The 26,256-nt window shown below is 38.6% G+C and overlaps 1 protein-coding gene across 3 annotated transcripts in view; it reads left to right on the top strand.

Annotated features, from left to right (window-relative positions):
* The window catches only part of MCF2L2 (MCF.2 cell line derived transforming sequence-like 2), a 242,334-nt gene that overhangs the window by 193,022 nt on the left and 23,056 nt on the right, over positions 1-26,256 (top strand). For all 3 annotated transcript variants that reach the window (XM_032875453.1, XM_032875452.1, XM_032875451.1), the window contains exons 21-25: positions 2,605-2,676; positions 5,344-5,469; positions 14,408-14,623; positions 15,545-15,637; positions 15,810-15,888. In XM_032875453.1, coding sequence (XP_032731344.1) covers positions 2,605-2,676; positions 5,344-5,469; positions 14,408-14,623; positions 15,545-15,637; positions 15,810-15,888 — 586 coding nt within the window. The remainder of the gene's footprint in view (positions 1-2,604; positions 2,677-5,343; positions 5,470-14,407; positions 14,624-15,544; positions 15,638-15,809; positions 15,889-26,256) is intronic.

Below are 26,256 nucleotides of genomic sequence, written 5' to 3'. Positions count from 1 at the left end.
AAGGGATGTTGCCTCAAGAGCGAACTTCTGAACCACATACAGAGGACTACAGGGCGCAGTAATTAGAAACCCAGACTGAGGAGTCAGCCATGCAGGGCGGGGATCCAGCTCTCATGGTTCCGGGTGCCATGAACTCCGGCAAATTACTTAACCTCTCTCTGCCTCAGCTTCCTCACTTGTAAAGTGAAGATAGTACTAGTCCTTTCCTGGTATGCTTTTTGGGAGCATAAACGAGATAAAACCTGATTAAAAGTAATTACAGAATTTTGTTAGTTTCATCTCACTGAGGAAACAAGACAGAATCACTATAAAATATTCCTTGGGATCTGTGTGAAACCATGGGAGGCTCTTCAAGGCAAACCAGTTTTTCTCATAGCTACGCTTGCTGTGGGCTGGAAAAACAGGTCCCAAACCACTGGCATGCCTGTGAAGAAAGGAAGAACTTTGTAGTGTTCTCCACCCTGAGGGACAGAGCTCATTTCGCAGCACCTACCATCAGCTTCTTTGGGAGCATGCATGTCTGACTGATGGCCTCATAGCTTCGAAAGGATCATGGAATCCTGGTGTGAGAAGGCTTTTTCCAAATACAAAAGGAAGGGAAGGGAATGATAGATTACGCCATTAAAAACAGACACATGAAAAATTGGGTGAAGTATATTACCAAGATATGGAACAGATGGTCAGCATGCTTAGTAATGAGCCCATAGAAGTTGTTAATTTAAAACAAAAACAAAAATGATACCTATGAAATGCTTAATATCTTTTCTGAGATATTATGAAAATTAACAGCTGTGACAGAGTTTTTTGAATACATAATGTACATAATGTCCAATGAGTCAGGACAAGCTGATTAAACAATATATTATTTATTAGCATATATTAGAAAAAAACACAAAGATTGTATTAGAAATAGATGCATTTAGGGACAACAGTAGTTTACTTTTTTTGAGGTCATGATTTATGCCAAAGAGGCTAAGTGATATATGAAAACTATAAAATTTATTTATTTATTTGTTAAAAGATTTTATTTATTTATTTATTTATTTATTTATTTGAAAGAGAGAGAGAGCACAAGCAGGGGGAGCACTGGGCAGAGGGAGAAGCAGGCTCCCCAATGTGCAGGGATCCCAATGCTGGGCTCAATCCCAGGACTCTGGGATCATGACCTGTGCAGAAGGCATACACTTAACATGAGGAGCCAAAGGTGTCCCAAAACTATCAAATTTAATGTAGAGAATTTTTCTTACCTGGATTTTAAGATGTGATGTAGAAAATGATGCATTATTTGTTTATAATAAATTTTGCTTATTAAAAGAAGGTTGTTCTAGAATAGGTGGTTATTCTGATTTCCTGTGTAACGCAGCTCAAGTCATAGGAGTGATACTCATTTTTCTTCTTTTAAAAAAATCAAATAGACTACTATTAGAAAAAAGAACTAATAGGGAGAGGTTGGTAAAAGGATATAAACTTTCAGTTTATAAGATGAATAAGGTGTGAGGATCTGATATAAAACATGGTGACTGTTGGTAACAGTGTATTATGTAATTGAAATTTGCTAAGGATTTAAAGGTTCTTGCCAAAAAAAAAAAAAAAAGATAAATATATGAGGTAATGATGTGTTAATTAACTAGATGGAAGAAATCCTTTTACAATATGTACGTATGTCAAATCATCACCATATATATTTTGAATACCTAACAATTTTATATGCCAATTTTACCTCAAAGCTGAAATAAAAAGAAAATAATAAAAAAATGAACAGAGGACATAGGCAGGTTACAAAAGAATAAATGTTAATAGCAAACATTTTTTTGAAAGTTCCACTTCACCAGTTATTTGAGAAATTCAACTTACAACAACAGGTAGGATTTCTCTGTTGATCGAATTGGCAAAACTATTTAATTAAATGTTAATATTCCGTGTAGGGTGGGGGCTCATGAAACAAGCTGTCATATATGACTGGTGGGAACATAGTACTTCTGTGAAGAACTTGGAAGTATGGATCAGAACTTTTAACATTGGGGTGTCTGTGTGGCTCAGTGGGTTAAGTGTTGAACTCTTGATTTCAGCTCAGGTCGTGATCTCATTGTCTTGAGATCAATCCTCACCCTGGGCTCTGTGCTCAGCACAGTCTGCTTGTCCCTCTCCCTCTGCTTCTCCACCACCCTCCCCAAATAAATAAATAAAATCTTAAAAAAAAAAAAAGAATTTTTAACGTTGACAATTTCACTTCTAAAAACTTATCCTTAGGGGGGAAAAAAGCACAAAGATCTTTATTATAATAAAAAATTATTGAACCTTAATGTTTAACAGAAGGGGGGATTAATTATGATTTATCTACAGGATGCAACACTGCTACAATTAAAAAACATGTGCTTGGGAAAATGTTCATGATATATTGTTGGGTGAAAAAAAACAGACTACAGAACAGTGTGACCAGTATGATTCTGTTTTGGAAAGAACTCTGTGCCATTCTTTCCCTCTTACTTACGATATACAAATTTATGTACACCCTCGTTAATTTAGTGTTGGCTGGAGATTGCACAGTAGTTTTAGTTGGCATTCTACTTTTTGATTTCCAATAAAGTTTTTGGGTTAATGCAGGGCCTGCTGGATTTTGAGTCTCCGGAGGATTTGGGGATAGACCCAGGTGACCAAGAAGAAGGTTTGGCTAAGGTACTGTATATTAAATATTGTTTTATATAACTAACTGTTAATGGTGTTTGTGTCTGGGTGGGCAAATTTATGGCAATTTTCTTTTTCTTATTTATGATCTTTATAATTTAAATTTTCTAAAATAGCATGTATCCTATAATTTATAGTCACCAAAAAAACAAAAAAATTAAAGGCAATTTCAAAGTGAGGTTTTGTAACAGGATAATTAGTAATATATTTTCTTTCCTCCACATAAAAATGTTTTAACAGGAATACAAAATTAAGTGAATCTGTAAAATGCATATATAAAACTCTAAGTAAATATGATAACATCTCTGCTATGGTTTTCCTGCAGGGTTAGATTATGTATGATTTATATTTACTTGTTTGTACTTCTTAGTATATCTAATTTGCATACATTATACCCTGCTCGCCTCTAAGTGTGTTTGTGGGTGTGAATTCTAAGATAGCCAAGGTTCCCTCAGAAGAAATGGTGACCATACCATATTGGGAAGAAATCTGTCACTTAGGAGTGGGGTTTCTTTTAAATTTTCTGTAGGATATTCTGGTTTTAACAACAACAAAACAACAAAAACACAAGGAACAGTCATTTGCATGCCTTCTCTGCTCATTATATATGGCAGGGACTCCTTGAAATTAAGAGAAGCTCAAGACACAGGTAATAATTTTATAGCCTGGAGCAAGGGTAGCTAGGCTGAGTTAGCCTAATAATGTTTGTAAGGATGTTCCAGAGCCCTGCGTTACACTATGTAAAAGGAGCTACCTCCTACGTTTGTGGGAGGCGGTTAGCGGAAGGAGAGGGAATGGGAACAGTTGAGTCTCTAAAAGGAAACTGAGTTTTAAGTGTTGGGTAAAAGGGAAGACCCCTGGTGTACGAACGTAATCCTTTATTAATGATGTTACAAAAAACTCAGGTTAGAGTCTGCTGTCTTCTCCCAGCACCTGGAGCATGTTTATATGAGTGAGAAGGTAAGAGAGAACCCATGGCAGATTGTTGAGTGGAGGCAGCGTGTTCTGCCCCATTTATGGGCCCTGTCACTCATATCTCTGATGCAAAGAAGCTAATCCCCAGTGCTTAGGCAAGTTTAGGAGAATACACAAACCTTTGCGTACAGGGCACTGTAGAGGACAAAAAGAGGCGGTACTGGGGGGGGGGGGGGGGGGGGACAACAAAGATCTGTCCGCTCTTTGCTATAGGAATTGATGTGTTAAAGAAAAAAAAAAAAAGGAAGAAACCAAAAATTTTTTGTTGGCATTTGCCATAGGACAGATGAATATACTATGGAGGTAGCAGGGGAATAAAATACTGGAATTGTAAGCAAAAGACTTTCCCACTGAAACAATCATCCCTATTATGTCCTAAGTGTCTCTGTAGTAATAATTGGAACATCGGTCTCTTACATTAGCAGTTACAGTGTTTGCACTCAGTTCTGAGTCTTCCTGGTTGGGAGAGGCAGACCGTGTTGGCTTATCTCTTTAGTGTCTTTAATGGTGATAGACTGTGAGAAAGACTAGGGAAGGAGAAGAGGGAGGAAGGGCAGAGCTGGGGCAGGCTGTGGGGATTCAACGTAGCAAAAACAGCAGTTGTGGCTGCCACTTCCTGGTGGGGCACAGGGGAAGAACGAGGCACAAGCAAGTCAGCTGGAAGAGAAAGGGAGCCCAGGTCGGCAGTAGAAAAGACTGTCGCCCCAAACAACTCCTCAGTCTCATATTTTTGGAAAGCAGGTCACAACCAACAAAGAAGCTGGAGTCGGTTTGACCATGAGTCTTGTAGGTAAAAAGAAAGGCAAAATATATCCGGTCGAGCAGTTTAAAGTTTATAATTGAGCAAGCACATTCAGAGGGCTCATCTAATTAGCCACAGGTGGTCTCTGGAGTAGGGGAGATGACAGAAAAAAGCCGAAGGAACGCCTGGAGCCAGCTGGGCGTTCCCTGCTGCTCGGCTTCGAGGAAGTATATCGTCCTCTCCCCCAGAGACCTGTTGCCAGAAGGCTATAGCTAAGCATGCTTGGTGGCTGGTATAATTTCTTATGGGTTACATTTTAAGCAGTATGTTGTTCTGAGGCACAGTTACATATTGTTACATAGTTATATACATTGTACATACATTGTACATAGTTACATATTGTTCCATATTTACAGGTTAGTCGTGAGCAAACCTCCACATGGCAGCTCATTCTCTTCCTCTGTAGGAGATTGCAAATGTCCTTCCCTGGGATGGTTTTAAGTATAATTTCACCCGTAGGAATAGGACTTTCACATTACGTACAAGAATACGATACTCAGATACTACTTTTCAGGAGCTCCTTGGTTAGGGGTGTGAAAAGAACAGCCTATTTAAAGGCTCTGGGTTTTTCATGCTTTAAAGGTCAGTATGTTTCTTACGCAGCAGGACTATAATGTCCATGACTTTATGAACTTCATTCTTCATGAGTGCAACGTACAGAAAGTGTGGTCGATGATTTTGCGTGTGTGTATATCATATATGTGAACCAGCAAGTATCTTTAGCCACCATTCTTTGGAAACAGGGCAAGAGATCCATGTATCTACCCTCCCTGTCTCTGTCCTGGCTGGATCCCTGGCTCCTTTCTTCTGTCCTGTTTCCCGGGTTCACTTGGTTAGATGGTTTACCTTTTGATTTCCAACAAGGCATTTGGTTTCCACAGAATGGACCAAAGAGGACCAAGGATTCCACATTCTCAGCCGAACTACAGCAAGCTTTGGCCATGTTAGAAGATTTGATCAAGTCCTGTGAGTTGGCCATGGACCTGGCAGCAGTCACTGGATGTCCGGTATGGGCCATAGCAAGTGTGGAAACAGTTCAGCAAAAGACAGGCACAATATTACAAAGATAGGAGATGCTGTGGCAAAGGTAGAGACATGACCTGTGGTAAAGGAACCTGACTCTGAGGAAAGTAGCCAAAATTGGGCAATAAATCTGTGCTGTGGGAATCCAAGCAGCCTCTCAGTATTTTCAGGAGTCTTGGGTTGTACTCCTTGGGGTCCTGAATGTTGAGACTGACCCACACTCTGAAACAACCAGGAACTCAGAGGCCAGAACATAGATGGGCAGGGGAAGGTACTGAAGGAGTAATTTATTCTCTGACTCATGGCACTACTAAAAAACTAAAAAGATGCTCCTTCATGCCTCAGATTTTCTCTGTGCAAAGTCCTTTGAAAATGGATCCTAGGTGAAAGTCTAACTCCATTTTTATGTCACAGATCTCAGAAGAGGACTGACAAGGATATATTATACATTCTGTAATCCAAATGGTTGAAGAAAAATACCAGAAGAGGCAGTGCTGGGGAGTTGAGCCCTCTCAAGCCGGGCGTGAGTGTAAACCCTGAGGGAGTCAGTCCCAGGAATTCTAGGCAGGCCATTCTCTGAAACATATGAGCTCCTTGGGACCGGGACATCATTGTTATTTCACTGGTTTTCACTGGGAGGTGCTCTAGATCTTGACTCAGGTGGATTAGCTTTTCATCGTTGTCATAACAAATTACCACAACCTTGGTGGCTTAGAGCAGCACAAATGTATTATATTATAGTTCCATAGGTCAGAAATACAACACAGTCTCAGCAGGATAAAATCGAGGTGTCTGCTTTCCTTTTGGGAGGCTCTAGGACAGAATCTGTTTACTTGCCTTGTCCAGCTCGCCAAGGCCACACACATTCCCTTGCTCGTGGTTTCTCCTTCCATTATCAGTGTTCTTCTTGACTCACATCATTCTGATCTCTTCTGCTCCTCTTCCACTTTTGAGGACTCTGTGATTACATTGGACCTACCCATTCATATCCACAGTATCTCCCTATCTCGAAGTCATCTGATGAACAACCCTAATTCCATCTGCAACCCTACTACCATTTGTCACGTAACCTGACATATTCTCAGATTCCAGGGGTTAGGATGTAGACCTCTTTGGAAGGCTAGTCTGTATGCCACACAGGAGTGAAGCGTTTTGAGGATTAAATTTCAGACAGATACTTTTCCTTCTCTCTTTTTCATTTTAATTTTTACCTGGTTTTAACATACTGTTCATTGAGGTCTGGGCAAAAGAAATGACCTTTCTTTTCTTTCCTGGTCATAAGTCAAACCATGCAAATTAATTAGGGGTAAAAAAGAAACAAGCAAAGAAACAAACAAAAAAAAAACCTGTGATCTTTTTATTTCCCTCCCTCCTGGCATTTTTCTGGCCAGCATCTCAGACGCAGCCCCACTGCGATCCAGGTAGTAATGCTGCTCCTGTCCCCTGGGACTCAAGAGTGCTCTCTGCTTACTACTGATGCATGATTCAGGAGGGTATTCATGAACTGCTGGGTATGTGTGGGAGGGGATCATTTTCTTGGTAATAATTTTTTCCTTCTTCATTTAAGGAAACTCAAGGGAGCCATTTGTTTAACCATTTGGGGACATCTTTCTGCTCTTTTTATCTTTAACATGCCTCAGCGACCCCTATTAGAGGTCCATTTCCTGAATCAAATGAATGTCCTGGAAACCATTCACAGGGCAGGAAACTCCCAGTTATTATTCTGAGTGTAAGTATCAGAGGAGGAGGAAGTTATGAGAAAATAATTAGCATGAGTGAGTAAGTAGCAATCTACTCTAATTTCATTCCAAGCCAGCTTGCATACAAATGAGATGAACCAGCTTATAGAATTGTAGAGACTCTTTACATCAAATGCAAAGAACTTTCTTCTCCCCTATGTCCTTGGAATAGCCCCTTTGATATAAACGCTATTTGTTGTTTTTTTTTTTTCACTAAGATTTTAACTTGCTTTACATCTAGTACATTAGCTACTTTACCCTGACAGTTTTGTATAATCCTATTGAATTATGGAAGAGCAGGCAGTGAAATTTTCCCTTTCTGATTCATGAATAGATCCACAGAAAGTTGAGTTAACTCCCCCAAGATCACATTGTGCATCAGCTTAGATAGACCACTTCTTGGACCTCTCCTCTCCCTGTCCAGGGTGCCATTCATTCTCTGAATGCATTCTTTATCTAGTTTTGTTTAGAGTCTACTAACAGCTCAGTTGCTCCTAACTCACATCTAATGATCGAAAGATTCTTTGACTCCACTTTGTAGAACTTTATCACAAGGGGCTGAAAATCACATGCTGAGTGTGTGGATGAAACCAGAATTTAACTGTTAGTTTCTCTACTTGACATCCAATATTGACCTGCGTTTGAAAAGAAAAGACATTGAACCTGAATGGGCGAATGCATAATTAAAACAACTAGGAAAAAAATCCCTCCCTGATATTTACATTTTATTCCTGTTGTGTACACTCGGTTAGTTTTCCATTTAATTCAATCACAGGAGCTTTAGAGCTTTTTTGTTTTGTGGAACACCGAGATGTCATTTACCTCCCTCTATTTGAAAAAGAAAGAAAGAAAGAAAGAAAGAAAGGAAGGAAGAAAGGAAGAAAGAAAGAAAGAAAGAAAGAAAGGAAGAAAGGAAGGAAGAAAGGAAGAAAGAAAGAAAGTTTCCCTTCTATTCAACCTAACACATAAAACTGAAATATGTATAGGGTCCTTTTAAATCCTGACTTGTCAGGAACAAGGTCCAAAGTTGAATAGTAAAGGCTGAATGAAATATTTTTGTTTTATGGAACAAATTTATGTCATTTAATAAATGAAGCATTTTTATCGCAAGTTTTATGGACTAAGCCCACGTATATTATTTCTGATTTCATTCCTCACTTTCCTGAGCAGAACGTTGGCTGCGGAGGGAAGGCCGAGTAAATAACCTTAATGACTCTGTGGGATTGCCTGTGCATCCTTCCCCACTCCAGGCACCTATGCCAAGAGCGGCTGTGAGGAGTAAATGAGGATTAAGTAATAATAAAAGCACCCAGCACCATGCCGGGCACCGGGGAGAGGCTGAATAAAGGGCCCTGGGCTAACTCATTTGGATACTTGATCAGATTGGAAAGGATGGAGCCCTTTTACTTGTAGTGATTATAGTTATAGGTTTCTCTGTCCTACAGCTTCTACTTTTTGTTTCTGGACTGACTTTCTGCTGATTCACTTACCCAGAAGTTTCTTCCTCCTTTGTGCAAGAAGCATACAGCTCTGCCACACTGCTGTCACCACCAGGATTGAAAACCTGGGCATCCAAATGTGGCCTCTTTCTGGAGGCCAGCTTCCCCAGACATGCTCAGCCAGATCCTTCATTTGGCTGATGTAGTCACGTTTGAAATTCTTATACCAGAGCTCTTAACTACAAAATTCCACACATGAAAAGTGGTAACATGTACTAGTTTATTTTGCCATCATTTCCCATATGGAGGAGTCCATCTGACTTTTCACTTGCTTATCTGTTTGGGGTAGCCAACACCCAATGGTGTTGTATCTCTGAGTTCATATCCCTTAGATTCAACACACACAAGCAATGGCCATCACTGGTGGAAAAAAACGATTGTGGACATATTCTTTTCCTAGAGCTGCCATAATAAAGCTCCACAGTTCTGGAGGCTAAAAGTCCAAAATCAAGGTGTTATCAGGCATTTGCATCCTCTGAAGGCTCCAGAAAAGAATCCTTTCTTGCTTCTCTCTTGGCTTCTAGTCGTTGCCAGCAGTGCCTGGCGTTCCTTGGCTTACCGCTATATGACTCCAGCTTCTGCCTTCTTCATGATTGGCTTCTCTCTCTCTCTCTCTCTCTCTCTCTCTCTCTCTGTGTGTGTGTGTGTGTGTGTGTGTGTGTATTTTCTATTCTCATGAGGACACCAGTTTTTGGATTAGTGCCCACCCTAATCCAGTAGGACTTCATTCTAGCTCATTACATTTGCAAAGACCTTATTTGCAGATAAGATCACATTCTGAGGTCCCAGGTGGACATGAGTTTTTTTGGAGTCACTGTTCAACTTAGTACTGGGGCATCACTGAATAAGTTTCCTCATGGTGCTGAGCTTTTAGCCTCATGTCTCCTCAGGCACTCAAGCCAGTAAATGAATAAATATTATGTGTCTGGGGGACATATATTTACAAGAGTCATGCATATGGTTCCTGGTCTTGGGACCAACTGCAGTCTGATTGGAAAGAAAGGATACATATGTTTGAAAAGATGACCATAGGTTATCTTTGGTCTTGCTAGAGGAACTCCACTCCCTCTGCCCTTTCCCTTGGGAGGTGGGGTTGCCTCCACGCATCCTGGCTGGTGGCAATATGCGTGCACCTGCCCTTCAGCAACATTGCATGGGGCACGCAACCTCAGCCACTGCAAGATGGGCTTGAGTATTGAGATATCCAATCCCATCACATGCAACCCTTCTTTTTTAGCTGGATTCAAAAGACCCAACAGTTCCCTCCCATGACCTTTAGTGATGGTGGGCTTACTAGAATGGGTGACCATAGAGCCTTGGGAAGAGCCAAGCTCATGGAGGTAGGAATGGGACAATTCGAGGACCCATAGCAGTTCTAGAATCTTGACTTGGGAGAGAGTGGGGATTCTTACCTGTGTGCTCTGCCTGTATGTGCCAGGTATATCCACACACCTGCTGTCTTCTCCTCTTACCACCTGCTGTCTGGTTCTTTCCCTCCATCGGTGTCTTTTCCTCTTCCTCATAGTTTCTGGTCTTCTGGTGACTCACTTTCTTTGTTGCTCTACTGCCTTATTGTTTATTCCACCTCTTTCCCTCTTATGAAGCGTCTCACAACTACAACTCCTGCTACTTACTTCCTCAGTTCGGACAGGGATCAGATTGTCCTCTACGGTCAGGGGCTGGCCCCTCTCTGGATTCATATCCATTGGTCAACTGACACTACCAAGATGCAAACAGTTATGGCTGCCAGAGGGAGGAGGAGGAGAGAGCAGAGGTGATAATGGCAACATCACTGTTTAAGGTTGCCTCTTTAGCAGGACTACAGACAGGGCAGTTTTCTCTGCAGCCCATGGTCTTGGAAGACAACTTAACTAACCTTACCAGCCCTCCACAGGTCATTAGAGAGTGTACACTGGGACTTGTTCCCCCTCCCCCATCATTCTGGCTTCATTTATTTATTTTCACTTTTTAAAAATTTTTAGACAACCTTTATTAATAAAAGGTAATGAGATGCCTATATTTTATGTCTCCACTAATTTTATTTTAAATTTTATTTATTTATTTATTTAATCAGTCCTTTTTCAAATTTTTATTTAAATTTTGAATTTATTGAATAAATTCAAATTTATTTAAATTTGAATTTAAATTTTTTAAATTTAAATTCAGTTAGTTAACATGTAGTGTATTTTTAGTATCAGAAGTAAAGTTCAGTGATAGTACCCAGTGCTCATTACCTCACATTGCCTCCTAAATATCCATCACCTAGTTACTCCAGCCCCAACCGTCCTCCCTCTCAGCAACCCTCAGTTTGTTTCCTATGGTTAAGAGTTTCTTATGGTTTGTCTCCCTCTCTGATTTCATCTTGTTTTATTTTTCCCTCCCGTCCCCTATGATCATCTATTTTGTATCTTAAATTCCACATATGAGTAAAATCATGTGATAATTGTCTTTCTCTGGTTGACATCTTTCCCTTAGCATAATACCCTCTAGTTCCATCCACGTCATTGCAAATAGCAAGATTTCACCTTTTTGATGGCTGAGTAGTATTCCATTGTATTTATATACCATATCTTCTTATCCATTCATCTGTCATTGGACATCTGGGCTGTTTCCATAGTTTGTTTCCATAGTAGACATTTCTGCTATAAATAAATGAGGGTGCACGTGCCCCTTTGGGTCACTACAGTTGTATCTTTGGGGTAAGTACCTAGTAGTGCAATTATTAGGTCATAGGGTAGCTCTATTTTCAACTTTTTGAGGAACCTCTATACTGTTTTTTGGAATGTCTGCAACAGCTTGCATTCCCACTCACAGCATAAGAAGGTTGCTCTTCCTCTGCATCCTTCCCAACATCTGTCATTTCCTGACTTGTTCATTTTAGCCATTCTGACTAGTGTGAGGTGGTATCTCATTGTGGTTTTGGTTTATATTTCCCTCAGGCCAAGTGATATTTACATTTTTTTCATGTGTCTGTTGGCCATTTTTATGTTTTCTTTGGAAAAATATCTGTTGTTCATGTCTTCTGCCCATTTCTTGCTTGGATTATTTGTTCTTTGGGGGTTGAGTTTGGTAAGTTCTTTATAGATTTCGAGTATTAGCCCTTTACCTGATAAGACATTTGCAAATATCTTCTCCCATTCTGTAGCTTGTCTTTTGGTTTTGTTGACTGTTTCCTTTGCTGTGCAAAAGCTTTTGGAGTCCCAATAGTTCATTTTTGCCTTTGTTTCTCTTGCCTTTGGAGACATGGCTAGCAAGAAGTCACAGAATTTGCTGCCCGTGTTCTCCTCTAGGATTTTGATGGATTCCTGTCTCACATTTAGAGCTTTCATCCATTTTGAGTCTGTTTTTGTGTATGGTGTACGGAAATGGGACAGTTTCATTCTTCGGCATGTGGCTAATTTTCCCAACACCGTTTGTTGAAGAGACTATATTTTTCTCATTGGATATTTTTTCCTGCTTTGTCAAAGATTAGTTGACCATAGAGTTAAGGATCCATTTCTGGGTTCTCTATTTTGGCTTCTTTTAGAATTGCTTTTAACAGCTGTGATTTGAAGTGATGCCTCCACATTCACCAAATGTGTTGTCAGAAACAGCTTTACCTAAAATCCATCTGTTTATCTATTCTGGGATGTGGTTGAGGATGGGCTCAGTATTTGACTTGGTGACTTTTTATGAGAACCAAGACCCATGGAAGAAATTTCTTCCATGGAGTTGTTCAGAAATTGCTGTGCATTTTCTGAACAACTGGTTTAGGCATGTCTTTGGATATAATGTATAATACAACTCTCTGTGTTTCCTTCTATATTTCCCACTAGAAAGTCCTAGCCTAGTGTGCAGTAGGTTTACATGTCTTTATTATATGGGTTTTATGTATAACCTCTTCATCTCATTTTTTAAAATCTTTTTTCACCCTAATTGGTTATTTTCTGTCTGCCTATAATGTATATATTTTTATCAGATAGATCACATTTTTGAAATGAGGTGGGATATAAGTACATTTTAAAATACAAACTACACAATTGGTGAAGCTATGGACTCAGGTCATGATCTCAGGGTCGTGGGATCAAGCCCCGTGTCCAGCTCTGTGCTCAGAGCCGAGTCTGATTGAGATTCTCTCTCCCTCTGCCCCCCTCACTCATTCTCTCTCTCTCTCTCAAATAAATCTTTTTAAAAAATAAAATAGAAACTACTGGTTGTAGTTCATGTGGCAAATATTAAACACCAACTTTTGCCAGTCAACTTGACAAAAATGTATTTCCTGCATTATTTATGTCTATCTAATAGAAATTGAATGGGTTTAAAAGAGAATACAATCACTGAGGGATAGTGTGGCTCCTGGAAGGATGTGGATAAAGTGGTAAAACTTCTCAAGGTTCCTCATGAACCCATTGCCCGTGTGTCTCAGAGTATGGTCAAACTGAGCCTGTGCAAACAAACCAGGAGTATCATGCTTTTAGGAGAGCAGTCCTTATGGCTGGGGACTCTTTATTCCTCACTGAGGGGTTCACTCACCACAGTTCACACATGTAACTTTTACAAAGCATGAAGAGAAGAACAGCACAGAAAATATGCCACAAGCACCATAGAAATAAGTCGAGTTTATGCTCTTGAAGTTTTTATTTTAGAATTTCAGAAGTGCAGTAAATTATTTTTAAAACAATATTCATAGTTTGTTCAATATAAACAATAAATTATAAAAATGCCCAATTAGAAATAATGTACATACTTGTAGTATTAACTCAGAAATTGTAGGGATTTATCTCAGCTAGACATAACTCAGGGAAATTTCTCTGTCCTGGTCCTGTTCACATACTTTTCTCCTTTTGGCATTTTCCTTCAGGGAAATAAATTCTTGATTATCTGCTTCAAGTGATCTAATGTTTAAAAAATGCCAGATAAAATTCAACGTTCTTAGCTCATCTCACTCTACTACCCTTTGGAGAGAACTCAGAGACGGCAGGGTCACTCATTTGGACTTTCAACCAGACATATGAGAAAGATGTGTTTGCTGGTAGAGGGATAGGCATAAAATGCACCCTGAAGCCAAATAGACTTTCTAAAAAATTTTGGCATTTGGGATTATCTTTGCACTCTCCACTTACTCTGAGAAATGCAAAGTTAAATGTCATTATTATTTTCTTAACAATGTTATGAAGATTAGGTTATATGAAGTTTTCATAACAAATTTCAGAACAAATCTCATGTTCTCAGGTGGTCATACCCAGAGCAGATGTTGGGATGCAGAGGGAGTGCATGGATGATTATGGAAAAGGTCCATAATGCAGCAAAAATTCTGTCTCTCCTGGACATACTTAAATGTTAATTTCTTGCCCTTTTAAAGTAGACTGTCATGTATCAAAAACAAAGAAGTGGAAATAGAATTCTGTTAGCTAAGATTAATTACAAAGGCCAAAATATCAGAATACCAATATCTTTAGTTCAAGTATTTCTCACATGCTTTATGTTTATTACCTTGCACAGATCTATATAACTGAACGGTGCCATGCTCAGTGAAGCTCACAAAATTATAGCTTTGATTTAGTGACAGATGAACCTGTTTGGCACTTTTTAAACTATCAACTTTGAATAAGCATACTTTAGAATTTGCAAGCAGACCCTCAAGAGTTTTTTCCCTGTCTAGTAATGTAACAGCTTCTTTTCATGTATGTCTATCTTCCCCGAAGGATGATATCAAGAAACTGGGCAAGCTGTTGATGCATGGCTCTTTCAACGTCTGGACAGTTCACAAGGATCGTTATAAAATGAAGGATTTTATTCGATTTAAGCCCAGCCAGAGGCAAATCTATCTATTTGAAAGGGGAATCGTGTTCTGTAAGATTCGAATGGAGCCCAGTGACCAGGGCCTCGCTCCTCATTACAGCTTTAAGAAATCTCTGAAGGTAAAGTGGTCCTGTTACACTGGAGAAGCAGCATGACCCTATGGAGAGGAAAATCGTTATCCTTATTTTAAGGAAAACTGAAGCCTAGAGAGGAGAGGTTAACTTGCCAAATGCCACACAACAGAACTAGACTCCACACCCAGGCCTTTCTAACTCCAACGTCAGAACTTGTCATCAGTCACTGGACTGGGCCAGGGCTAGGATAGAGCTGCCTTCATGCTAGATGGAGAACAGGGACCATATGGTAGCCTGTCCTGACAAACAAATTAGGAAAGTACCCTCTAGGCAGAGGGGTGAAAGATTTGATGATTAGAGCATGGGCTGGATTTTGTCTCCGACTTGTCCTTCTAAACCACACATCTTTGCATACAAACATTGACAAAGACTCTGGGGGTCTAGGAACCCATGTCCACACCAAGCATCATCTCTAGCCTGTGTAGGAAATATTTCATAGCTGGTGATGAGACTACCCCATCCCCACCCCCACACCACACACATGTGCATACATGCACACACATACACACATATTTGTGCTCTTGTGATTAAAGTTGTTAATTCTTCATGGTAGCTTTTGTTATTTATGTTTCTTAATGGATACTAATTCACTTATTTCACAGATTCGTGAAATACTTAGGTGTTAAAGGAGAGATGATCTCTTTGCTTAAAGGTTGAGGGCTCCAGCCTGTCATATAAAAAAGATGTAGTCTGTGTTGTCTCCTGAAAAAGAAAGGACAGAGGACACTGCCACACTGTGCTTATGCTTTATGCTCCCTGGGACCATTAACAGAGGGCAACAAAACACGTGGAAAGAAGACGGAAGAAGAGAGCTATCAAGGGTAGAAAGAAACAGAGTGGCCGACAGGGACAATTTTAAAATGAGAAAATGGTAGTACAGCACTTCTTTTTCTTTCCATACAATAGTTGGTGACACTGTCAATTCGCCAGCTTGGCAGGGGGAGCAGCCGAAAGTTTGAAATTGCCCACCGAAATGGACCTGAGAAATACATCCTGCAGGTAAAGTTCACGTCTTCCCCATAAGTGTCTGCTACTCTTTCCTGTGTTCCCATGGCTTGGCAAGTGTTTCCTATCTCATTATTCCAGAGGTCACCCAGAGAATAAAAACCTTGTCCAGTTAATGTTCCAGGTGGTCTGATATTCATAGTATCTTCTTATCTACCACTTGCAGGCAGCTTCAAAAGAAATCAGAGACTGTTGGTTTTCAGAAATAAGTAAATTACTGATGGAACAACAAAACAATATTAAAGGTAAGATTACCTTGCTAAATTTAGCCTGGGGATTATACTGATTACAACTTTGTGGTGGGTGTGCACACTGGGGATATTGTTGAAGGCAATGGCTGGCCAGGAAAAGAACTGTGGGTCCCATTTTCATGGTTCCTGGAAGCACCTGTGCTTGTTTTACATTGTGTGGGGTTTTTTTTCCTGTGGTTGTGTGTGGATGTGTGCCTTTCAGCTGTGTTCCCCCCACATACCTAATTGCCAAGATCAACTTTCTCAACACCACGTCGCAAAGCTACCCAAGATTATGCGAATGAGGATTTAAATGGCCAATACTGCTTTCAGAAGCTGTACTGCTTTTTTTTTTTAAGCTGAGATATAATTAACATACCATAAAATGTACTCTCTTAAAGTGTGCAATTCCATCGGTGTTAGTCTATTCACAGGGTCGTGCAGCCATCCCCAGAACATTTTCATCACTCTCCCCGGCAAAAAAACCCAGTACCCATTAGCAGTCATTCCCCATCTTCTCCCTTCTCCCCTCTGCCCCTGGCAACCACTAATCTACTTTCTATCTGAATGGATTTTCTTATTCTCGGCATTTTACATAAATGGGATCATATAAAAAATGACACTTTCTGTCCTGTTTCACTTGGCATAATTTTTTCAGCGTTCATTGGTGTTGTGGCATGACTCAATATTTCATTCCTTCCCATGGTTGAAATATAGTGCATTGTATGTTATGGCATTTTTGTTTATCTATTCATAAGTTGATGGATATTTGGGTGGTCTCCATTTTTTAGATATTATGAATAATGCTGCTAAGGGAACTTGTGTACAAGTTTTTGTGCAAACCTCTGAAAGAGTATGTATGTATATAAATAATAAATAAATGCTGGGCCATAGTCAATCCATGTTAATTTCTGAGGAACTTCCGAATTGTTTTCTAAAATACTAGCACCATTTCTTCTTTGTACCCGCAGTGTATAAGTGTTCCATCTTCTCCCCCTCTCACTAACACTTGTGATTGTCTTCCTCTTTTTCTCCTTCTCCTTCTTCTTCTTACCACCCCAGTAGGTGTGAAGTGGTAGCTCATTGTGGTTTTGATTTACATTTCCCTAATGCTGGTGATATTGAGCATCTTTTCTTGTGTTTATTGGCCATTTGTATATTTCCTTTGAAGAGACATCTATACAACTTCTTTGACCATTTTTTAATTAGGTTATTCGTCTTTTTATGGTTGTTGTAAAAAACTATATATTCTGGGTATTAGATTCATCAAATATATGATTTACAAATATTTTTTCCCATTCTGTGGGATGTCTTTTCATTTTCTTGGTGATGTCTTTTGAAGTACAAAAGTTTTTAACTTTGATGAAGTCTAATTTATCTGTTTTTTCTTTGGTTGCTTGTGTATTGGTGTCAGATCTAAGAAACCATTACCTAATCCAAGATTTACACCTATGCTCTTCTTTAAAAATTTAGTTTTAACTCCTGGATCCATTTTGAGTTAATTTTTGTATAAGATGTGAATTAGGAATCTAAGTTTATTTTTCCATATATATATACATACATATATATATATATATGTACGTATGTGTGTGTGTGTGTATGTGTGTATATATATATATATATCCTGCTGTCCCTGAACCATTTGTTAAAAAGACTATTCTATTCTCCACTGGATGGCCTTGGCACTTGTTATGGACTCAAGTGGCATAACTATGTTTGTGTTCCCCCAAAATTCATTCGTTAGAACTTTACCCAATGGTAATACCTAATGGTTTGAGAAAGTGAAGACTTTGGGAAGTAATTAGGAGTAGATGTGGTTATAAGAGTTCAGCCATCACGAATAGGATTAATGCCTTTATAAGTGCCATGAGAGAACTTGCTTCCTCTGTCTGCTCTCTGCTGTGATGAGGATATAATGAGAAGTCACCAATCTGCAACCCAGAAGAGGACCCTCGCCAGAATTCAACCATGCTGGCACGGAATCTCAGACTTCCAAGCCTCCAGAACTGTGAGAAATAAATATCTGTTGTATATAAGCTGTCCAGTCTGTGGTAATTTGTTACAGCAGCCCAAACTAAGGCAGCACCCTTATTGAAAATCAGTTGGCCGTAGATACAGAATTCTTGGTTGACAGTCATTTTCTTTAAGCATTTTGAGTATGTCATGTCATGTACTGTTTCGTGGCTTCCATAGTTTCTGATAAGAAATCAACTATTAGTCTTACTGAAAATGTCTTGGGGCACCTGGGTGGCTAAGTCGGTTAAGTGTCCGACTCTTGATTTCAGCTCAGGTCATGATTTCAGGGTCATGATATCAATCCCCACACTGGGCTCCATGCTGGGCATGGAGCCTGCTTGGGATTCTCTCTCTCCCTCTGCTCTGCCCCTACCCCAGTGCATGTGTATGCTCCCTCTAAAAAATACATATACAGGGGAACCTGGGGGGCTCAGTTGGTTAAGCCTCTGCCTTAGGCTCAGGTCATGATCCCAGGATCCTGGGATCGAGTCCCACATCAGGCTCCCTGCTCCGTGGAGAGCCTGCTCCTCCTTCTCCTTCTGCCTGCCGCTCTGCCTACTTGTGCTATCTTTCTGTCAAATAAATAAATAAAATCTTTTTAAAAAATACATATGTATGTAAAGATCAGAGATAAATTTTTTTAAATGTCTTGCATGTGACAAGTTGCTTTTCTCTTTACTGCTTTCAGATTCTTTATGTTTTGACAGTTTGATATGTCTAGATGTAACCCTCTTTGAATTTATATTTCTTGGAGTTTGTAGATAGATCATTTGGATATGGAGATTAGTGTTTTTCATCCAATTTAGGAAGTCTTCAACCATTATTTCTTTAAGTATTCTTTTAACCCCTTTGTTTCTGTCTTCTGGGATTCCCATTCTGTCTATGTTGTATGCAGTGGAGTCCTACAGGTCTTTATGGCTATGAAAATTCTATTTCATTCTTTTTCTTTCTCTTCCTCAAACTGGATAGTTTCAGTTGACCTATATCTAAGTTCCCTGACTCTTTTCTGCCTTTTCAAGTTTGCTTTTGGGCCACTCTAGTGAATTTTTCATTTCAATTATTATACTTTTCAAGCCAGAATTTCTCTTGGCCCTTTCAAATATAATTTCTATTTTCTCAGTATGATGAGAGTTTGTTCTCATAATTTCCTTTAGTTCTTTTTTATGGATTCCTTTAATTCTTTGAACAGTTTTTAAATAGTTGATTTAAATTCTTGGTCTAGGAAGTCTAATTATCTTCAATTCCTCAGGGACAATTTCTCTTGATTGCTTTTTTTTTTCTTTCTTTCTTTTTTCTATGTATGGGTCATGCTTTCTTGTTTCTTTACATAGCATACAATTTTTCTGTTAAAACTGGACATTTATTTATTTTTTTAAAGATTTTATTTATTTATTTGACAGAGAGTGACACAGCAAGAGAGGGAACAAGCAGGGGGAGTGGGAGAGGGAGAAGTAGGCTTCCCACTGATCAGGAAGCCTGATGGGGTATTAATCCCAGGACCCTGGGATCATGACCTGAGCTGAAGGCAGACACTTAACGACTGAGCCACCCAGGTGCCCCCAAGTCCCCAAATTGGACATTTAATAACACAATGTGGCAATTTTAGAAATCCAAGTATCCTCCATCTCCAGTGGTTTTTGTTGGTATTGTTTGTTGTTTTTATTGTTTGTTTGGTAATTTTTCCAGTCTTTGCCAGGAGCTTGTGTGGATATTGGGGTGCACTTTCAACACACCTTCAACACACAGCCAGCGAGGTGACAATTCCACCTTAGCCTTCACTTCCTGTTTGTTCAGAGCCCCAAGCTCTCTCCCCACTAAAGATGAGAGCTTAAGGCCTTCTTAGATTTGTCCTGAAAATGCACACAGACTTGGGCATTTATACATGGTCTTCTAGATTCTCAGAAATATTTGGGAGCTTTTCAAAGCCACTATGGACCTCTCATTCCCAAGTCTTTCCTTTTAAACTTTTGATTAGCCTATTTTTGCCTCAGCTGTTATCCAGTGCCTCGGGCAGCCAAGAAGTTAAAAAATTGCCTCTAGTAATTGTCTACAAATGCCCCCGGAGAGAAGGCTTTTCACACTGTGCTAGCTATGAATAGGTCTAATAAAGACAGCCTTGTAAGTAGGGTGTTCCAAGGAACCCCTAAACAAGTCAGATAATGATAGTTCTCTGGGAATGAGACTTTGAACAAACTTTAACCCTGTTCTGCCCCCTCCTATGGCTGCGAGATTGCTAATTTTCACCGTGACTGCAGGCTGTTGATTTCTAAAGCTACCATCAAGAAGGAGGGGATAGGTTGGGAACAGGGCAGCTAAAACGCCACAAAGCTCACTGTTCATACCAAGATTCAGCCATTTCTCTTGAATAAGTGTTCTCCTCATTGCTGTAAGCCTTTGCTTAGTTTCTAGTGTTCTGAAAATATTGTTTCTGACTACTTTTGCCAGTTTTTTCTATGTTTTCATGGAGGAGAGAATTGTTGAAGGTATTTTTTTCTACGCTATTTTCATAGGTATTACTTGCTGTATAGTTTTATTAATTAGGAATCATCTTTGAGTAGGCATTGCCCTTTCACATTTGTTTTTTCAGTTGATCTTCATAGCAGTAGGGATAGTTGGTAGGAAAATCCACAAGCTGCATCAGTTGAGTTCAGATATTTCCTTCAGGTAATGTGAGAGCTAAGAAATGCTAGTCTCATGTGGAAAATTGATTTCCTATCATTTATAATGACAAGGATTTGTGTGTTTGGTAAGGAAAATTATGTAAATATGAAAAGATAAACTTTGTCCTCGGAGGCTTATCAGGAATGCAACCATTTCACATTCTTTCTGTGTCTTCTCTGACTATTAGTTGGACAGGAAGATAGAAGGGTGGGTATGCATGATGAGATGAGGAAAAAGATAACCTAAGAATTGTGACTGGAAAACCACCACATCAGTTTTCTGTCACAACAACTGAGTGATGTAAGTTCATTATTTAAACTATTGGCCTTTGCCAAGAAATAATAACTACATTGTATAGTTTATTTTAATTTATATAAAGGTAAGATGGGGAAACACTATGATTTACTCTTAATACTGTGCTAAATACATATTAAGGTAATTGAGCATGAATGTTCTGGAGGCATAAGACAGGAAGATGTAACAGTCCCAGCAGAAAAAGTTACTTCTTTTCCCCCGAGGCAACATTCTAGTCACAAGATTTGTTCTAGAAATCTTTACTACAGTTTTGCAAAAAATGTTTTAGGGATAGCCTGCATTACAATTACTTGCAGGGCTTGTTACAAATGTAGATATCTGTGTCCTACCCTAGAACTGTGGAATTAGGGTAGCTAGGGTTAATGCCTTGAGATATGCATTTTATCTTAATAAAGTTTCTGGGCAGAGGCCTTAAACTATTTTTTAGAAGATTTTATTTATTTGTTTGAAAGACAGAGAGCGAGCAGGAGGAGAAGCAGAAGGAAAGGGACAAGCAGACTCTGCACTGGGCATGGAGTCCAATGCAGAGCTCAATTCCAGGACCCTGAGATCATGACCTAAGCTGAAACCAAGATTCGGATGCTTAACCAACTAAGCCACCCAGGTGCCCCAAACTATTATTTTTAAAACAACTGTATCGAGGTATAATTAACATAGTAAAGTGCACTTATTTAAAGTATGCAACTTAATAAGTTTTGACACATGTACACAGCTGTGAAAGCATCACCACAATCAAGACTATGAACACATCTATCACCCCCAAAAGTTTCCAAATGCCCCTTTGTATTACCTTTCTCCTGCCCTTCCCATATTGCTTCCCAGGTGGTCACTGATCTTCTTTCTGTTACTATAGATTAGTTTGCTTTTTTTATCATTCCATACAGAGAATCACACAGCATGTACTTTGTTTGGTCTGGTTTCTCTCACTCAGCATAATTATTTGGAGATTCATTTCTGTTGGTGTGTGTAACAATAGTACATCCCTTTTAAGTGAAGTATATTCCATTGTTTGGATATAACCCAATTTCTTTATTCATTTACCTGTTAATGAATATTTCCATTTTCTTGGGCTATTTTGAATAATGCCGCTATTAATGTTCAAGTATGAATTGTCCTTGTGGACATGCATTTTTGTTTCTCTTGGGTAAACACCTAAGAGTGTAATGGTTAGGCCATATGGCAGGTACATATTTACCTTTTTAAGAAGTTACTATTTTCCAAATTATTATTTATTCCCAGAGTAGCGTGTGAGAGTTTCACTGGCTCCACATTCCTCACCAAAACTTGCTGTTGTCAGTCTTTTAATTTTAAGCCAGCCTTATAATAGGTGATGCACAGTATGTTATTGAGATTTCAGTTTGCTTTTTCCTAGTGACTAATGGTTAAGTATCTTTTCATGTGCTTTGCTATCCATATATCTTTTTTTAATGAAGTGTCTATTCAAATCTTTTGTTCATTGTTTTCTTATTCTTAAGTGTTGAGAGGTTTATTTTTATATACCATAGATATAAATCCTTTATTAGATTATGTTTTGCAAATATTTTCTTTTGGTGTGTGGCTTATCTTTTCATAGTCTTAAGAGTATCTATTGGAGGTGCTTGGCTGGCTCAGTTTTAGGGTCTTTCAGGATTGGTGAGTTCAAACCCCATGTTGGACATGGAGATTACTTAATTTTTTTAAGAGTATCTTTTGAAGAACAGAAGATTTTAATTTTGATGAAATCCAAGTTTAAAAAAATTTATGGATCATATTTTTGGTTTGTGCCTAAGAAATCTTTATCTAAGGTCACAAAGATTATTTCTGTAGTTTTAGAGTTAGGTCTCTAATCCATTTTGAGATTTTTGTTTGTTTTGGTAAATAGTGTGAAATGTGGATCAAAGTTCAGTTTTTTGTTTATCGGTGTCTAGTTATTCCATTACCATTTCTCCAGCTGACTATTTATATAAGTGAATCCATTTCTGGATGCTCTATTCTGTCCCATTGATCTATTTGTCTATCCTGACATCTTTACTTTACTATCTTGATTACTGTAGATTTATAATAAGCCTTAAAATCCAATCCTTTAACTTTGCTCTACCTTTTAAAAAATTAGTTAAATTCCACTTATTAGCATAGAGTGTAATATGAGTTTCAGGTGTTACAATCTAGTGACTCAATACTTAAATGCAACAGCTAGTGGTCATCACAAGTGCCTTCCTTAATCCTCATCACCTGTTTAACCCATTTTCCCCTACTTTCCCTCTGGCAACCATCACTTCATTCTCTGTAGTAAAGAGTCTGTTTCTTGGTTTGCCCCCCTTCTCCCTTTGCTCATTGTTTTGTTTCTTAAATCCCACATATGAGTGAAATTCCATATATGAGTGAAATTGCATGACAAGTTATATTTGTCTTTCTCTGATTAACTTATTTCCCTCCAGCTCCATCCATGTCCTTGCAAATGGCAAGATCTTGTTCTTTTTTATGGCTGAGTAATATTCCATTGTGTATATGTATGTGTGTGTGTGTATACATACTACCTCCTCTTTATCCATTCATCAGTTGATGGACATTTGTGCTCTCTATATAGTTTGCCTATTGTTGATAATGCTGCTATAAACATCGGGGTGCATGTACCCCTTTCAATCTATATTTTTGTATCCTTTGGGTAAATAGCTAGTAGTGCAATTTGTGAGTTGTAGGGTAGTTCTATCTTTAATTTTCTGAGGAAACTCCATACTGTTTTCCAGAATGACTGCACCAGTTTGCATTCCCACCAACAGTGCAAGAGGGTTTCCCTTTCTCCACGTCCTCACCAACACCTGCCGTTTCTTGCATTGTTGATTTTAGCTGTTCTGACAGCTCTGAGATGATATCTCACTGTAGTTTTGATTTGCATTGTTCTGATAATGTGTGATGTTGAGCATCGTTTCATGTGCTTGTTGGAGATCTATATGTCTTCTTTGGAAAAAATGTCTATTCATATCTTCTGCCCACTTTTTAATTGGATTTTTTTTGAGTGTTCAGTTTTATAAGTTCTTTATGTATTTTAGATACTAACCCTTTATCAGATATGTCATTTACAAATATCTTCTCCCATTTCTTAAGTTGCCTGTTAGTTTTGTTGGATGTTTCCTTTACTGTGCACAAGCTTTTTATTTTGATGTTGCAATAGTTTATTTTTGCTTTTGTTTCCCTTGCCTCAGGGAACAGATGTAGAAAGAAGTTGTTGTAGTTGATGTCAAAGAAGTTACTGCCTGTGCTCTCTTGTAGGAGAGGTTTTATGGTTATGGTTCCAGGTGTCACATTTAAGTCCTTAATCCATTTTGAGGGGTTTTTTTTGTGTATAATATAAGTGTTCAAGATTCATTCTTTTGCATGCTGCTGTCCATTTCCAGTTTTTCCAACACCATTTTTTGAAGAGACAGTCTTTCTCATTGGATATTCTTACCTAATTTGTCAAAGATTAAATGACAGTATATTTGTGTATTCATTTCTGAGCTTCTGTTTTGTTCTATTGATCTATATGTCTAGTTTTGTGCCAGGAACTTCTGTTTTGATTACTACAGCTTTGGTTTTGGTGCAATTATAAATAATAATGATTCCTTAATTTCTCTTTCTGCTGCTTCATTATTGGTGTATAGAAATGCCATGCAGCAACTTCTTGCTAGACAGGTCTCCAAAGGCAAATTAAACAAAAACAAAAATAAACTGTTGGGACTTCATCAAGATAAAAAGCTTCTGCACAGCAAAGGAAATAGTCAGAAGGCAACCTATAGAATAGGAAAAGATATTTGCAAATGTATTATCAGATAAAGGACTAGTAATATGAAGAACTTATCAAACTCAACACCCCAAAAGCAAATAATCCAGTCAAGAAATAGGCAGAAGACATGAACAGACATTTCTCCAAAGGAGACATATGGCTGACAGTGAAAAAATGCTCCACATCACTTCTTATCAGCAAAATACAAACCAAAAAACCACAATGAGATACCACCTTACACCAGTCAGAATGGCTAAAATTAAGAAGACAGGAAACAACAAATCTTAGTGAGGATGTGGAGAAAGGGGAACCCTCCCACATTGTTAGTGGGAATGCAAGCTGGTACAGCCACTCTGGAAAACAGTATGGATGTTTCTTCAAGAAGTTAAAAATAGAGCTACCTTACAATCCAGCAATTGCATTACTAGGTGTTTACCCCAAAGATACAGGTGTGTTGAAGTGAAGGGCACCTGCACCCCAGTGTTTATGTCCACAATAACCAAACTGTGGAAAGAGTCGAGATGTCCTTCAACAGATGAATGGATAAAGAAGATGTGGTGTATATATACAATAGAATATTACTCAGCTATCAGGATGAATATTTACCATTTGCATTGATGTGGATGGAATTGGAGGGTATTATGTTAAATGAAATAAGTCAGTTGGAGAAAGACGATTATCATATGGTTTCACTCATATGTAGAATGTAAGAAACAGTGCAGAGGACCATAAGTGAAGGGAGGGAAAACTGAATAGAAAGGAATCAGAGAGGGAGACAAATGGTAAGAGACTCTTAATTATGGGAAACAAACTGAGGGTTGATGAAAGGGAGGTGGGTTAGGGGAAGGGGTTACTAGGTGATGGGCATTAAGGAGGGCACGCATTATGATGAGTGCTGGGTGTTACATACAACTGATGAAATGTTGAACACTACGTTTGAAACTAATAATGTACTATGTGTTGTGTTTAAATTGAATTTAAATTTTTAAAAAAGAGTTTTTTGTTTTTTTGGAAAGAGGGGAAAAAAAGAAATACAACAGATTTCCATAGTTTGATTTTGTATTCTGTGACTTTACCAAATTCATTTTAGTTTCTAGCATTTTTTTGGTGGAGTCTCTGGTTTTCTATATATAATATCATATCATCTGTAAACAGTAAAAGTTTGACTTCTTCCCTGGCTATCCTATTTGGATGCCTTTTATTTCTTTTTGTTGTCTGCTTGCTGTGGCTAGGTCTTCCAGTATTAGTTTGAATAAAAGTGGTGAGAGTAGACATCCTTGTCTTGTTCCTGACTGTAGAAGGAAAGCTCTCAGGTTTTCCTCATTTAGGATGATACTAACTGGGGTTTTTTCCATATATGGCCTTCATTATGTTGAGGTATGTTCCCTCTATCCCTGCTTTGTTGAGGGTTTTTGTCATGAATGGATGTGTACTTTGTCAAATGCTTTTTCTGTATTTAGTAGAATGGTCATATGGTTCTTATCCTTTTTTTTTTTATTAAGGTGATGTATCATGTTGATTGATGTGTAAACACTGAAACCAGGAATCCTGCAACCCAGAAACAAATTCCACTTTATCATGGTGAATGGTTCTTTTAATGTATTTTTAGATTTTGTTGAGGATTTTTGTATCTATGTTCATCAGAGATA

The sequence above is a fragment of the Lontra canadensis genome, unplaced genomic scaffold (genome assembly GCF_010015895.1).
Source record: "Lontra canadensis isolate GAN:19392208 unplaced genomic scaffold, GSC_riverotter_1.0 scaffold56, whole genome shotgun sequence".
Classification (NCBI taxonomy): Eukaryota; Metazoa; Chordata; class Mammalia; order Carnivora; family Mustelidae; genus Lontra; species Lontra canadensis.
This window is presented reverse-complemented; position numbering and strand designations above follow the sequence as displayed.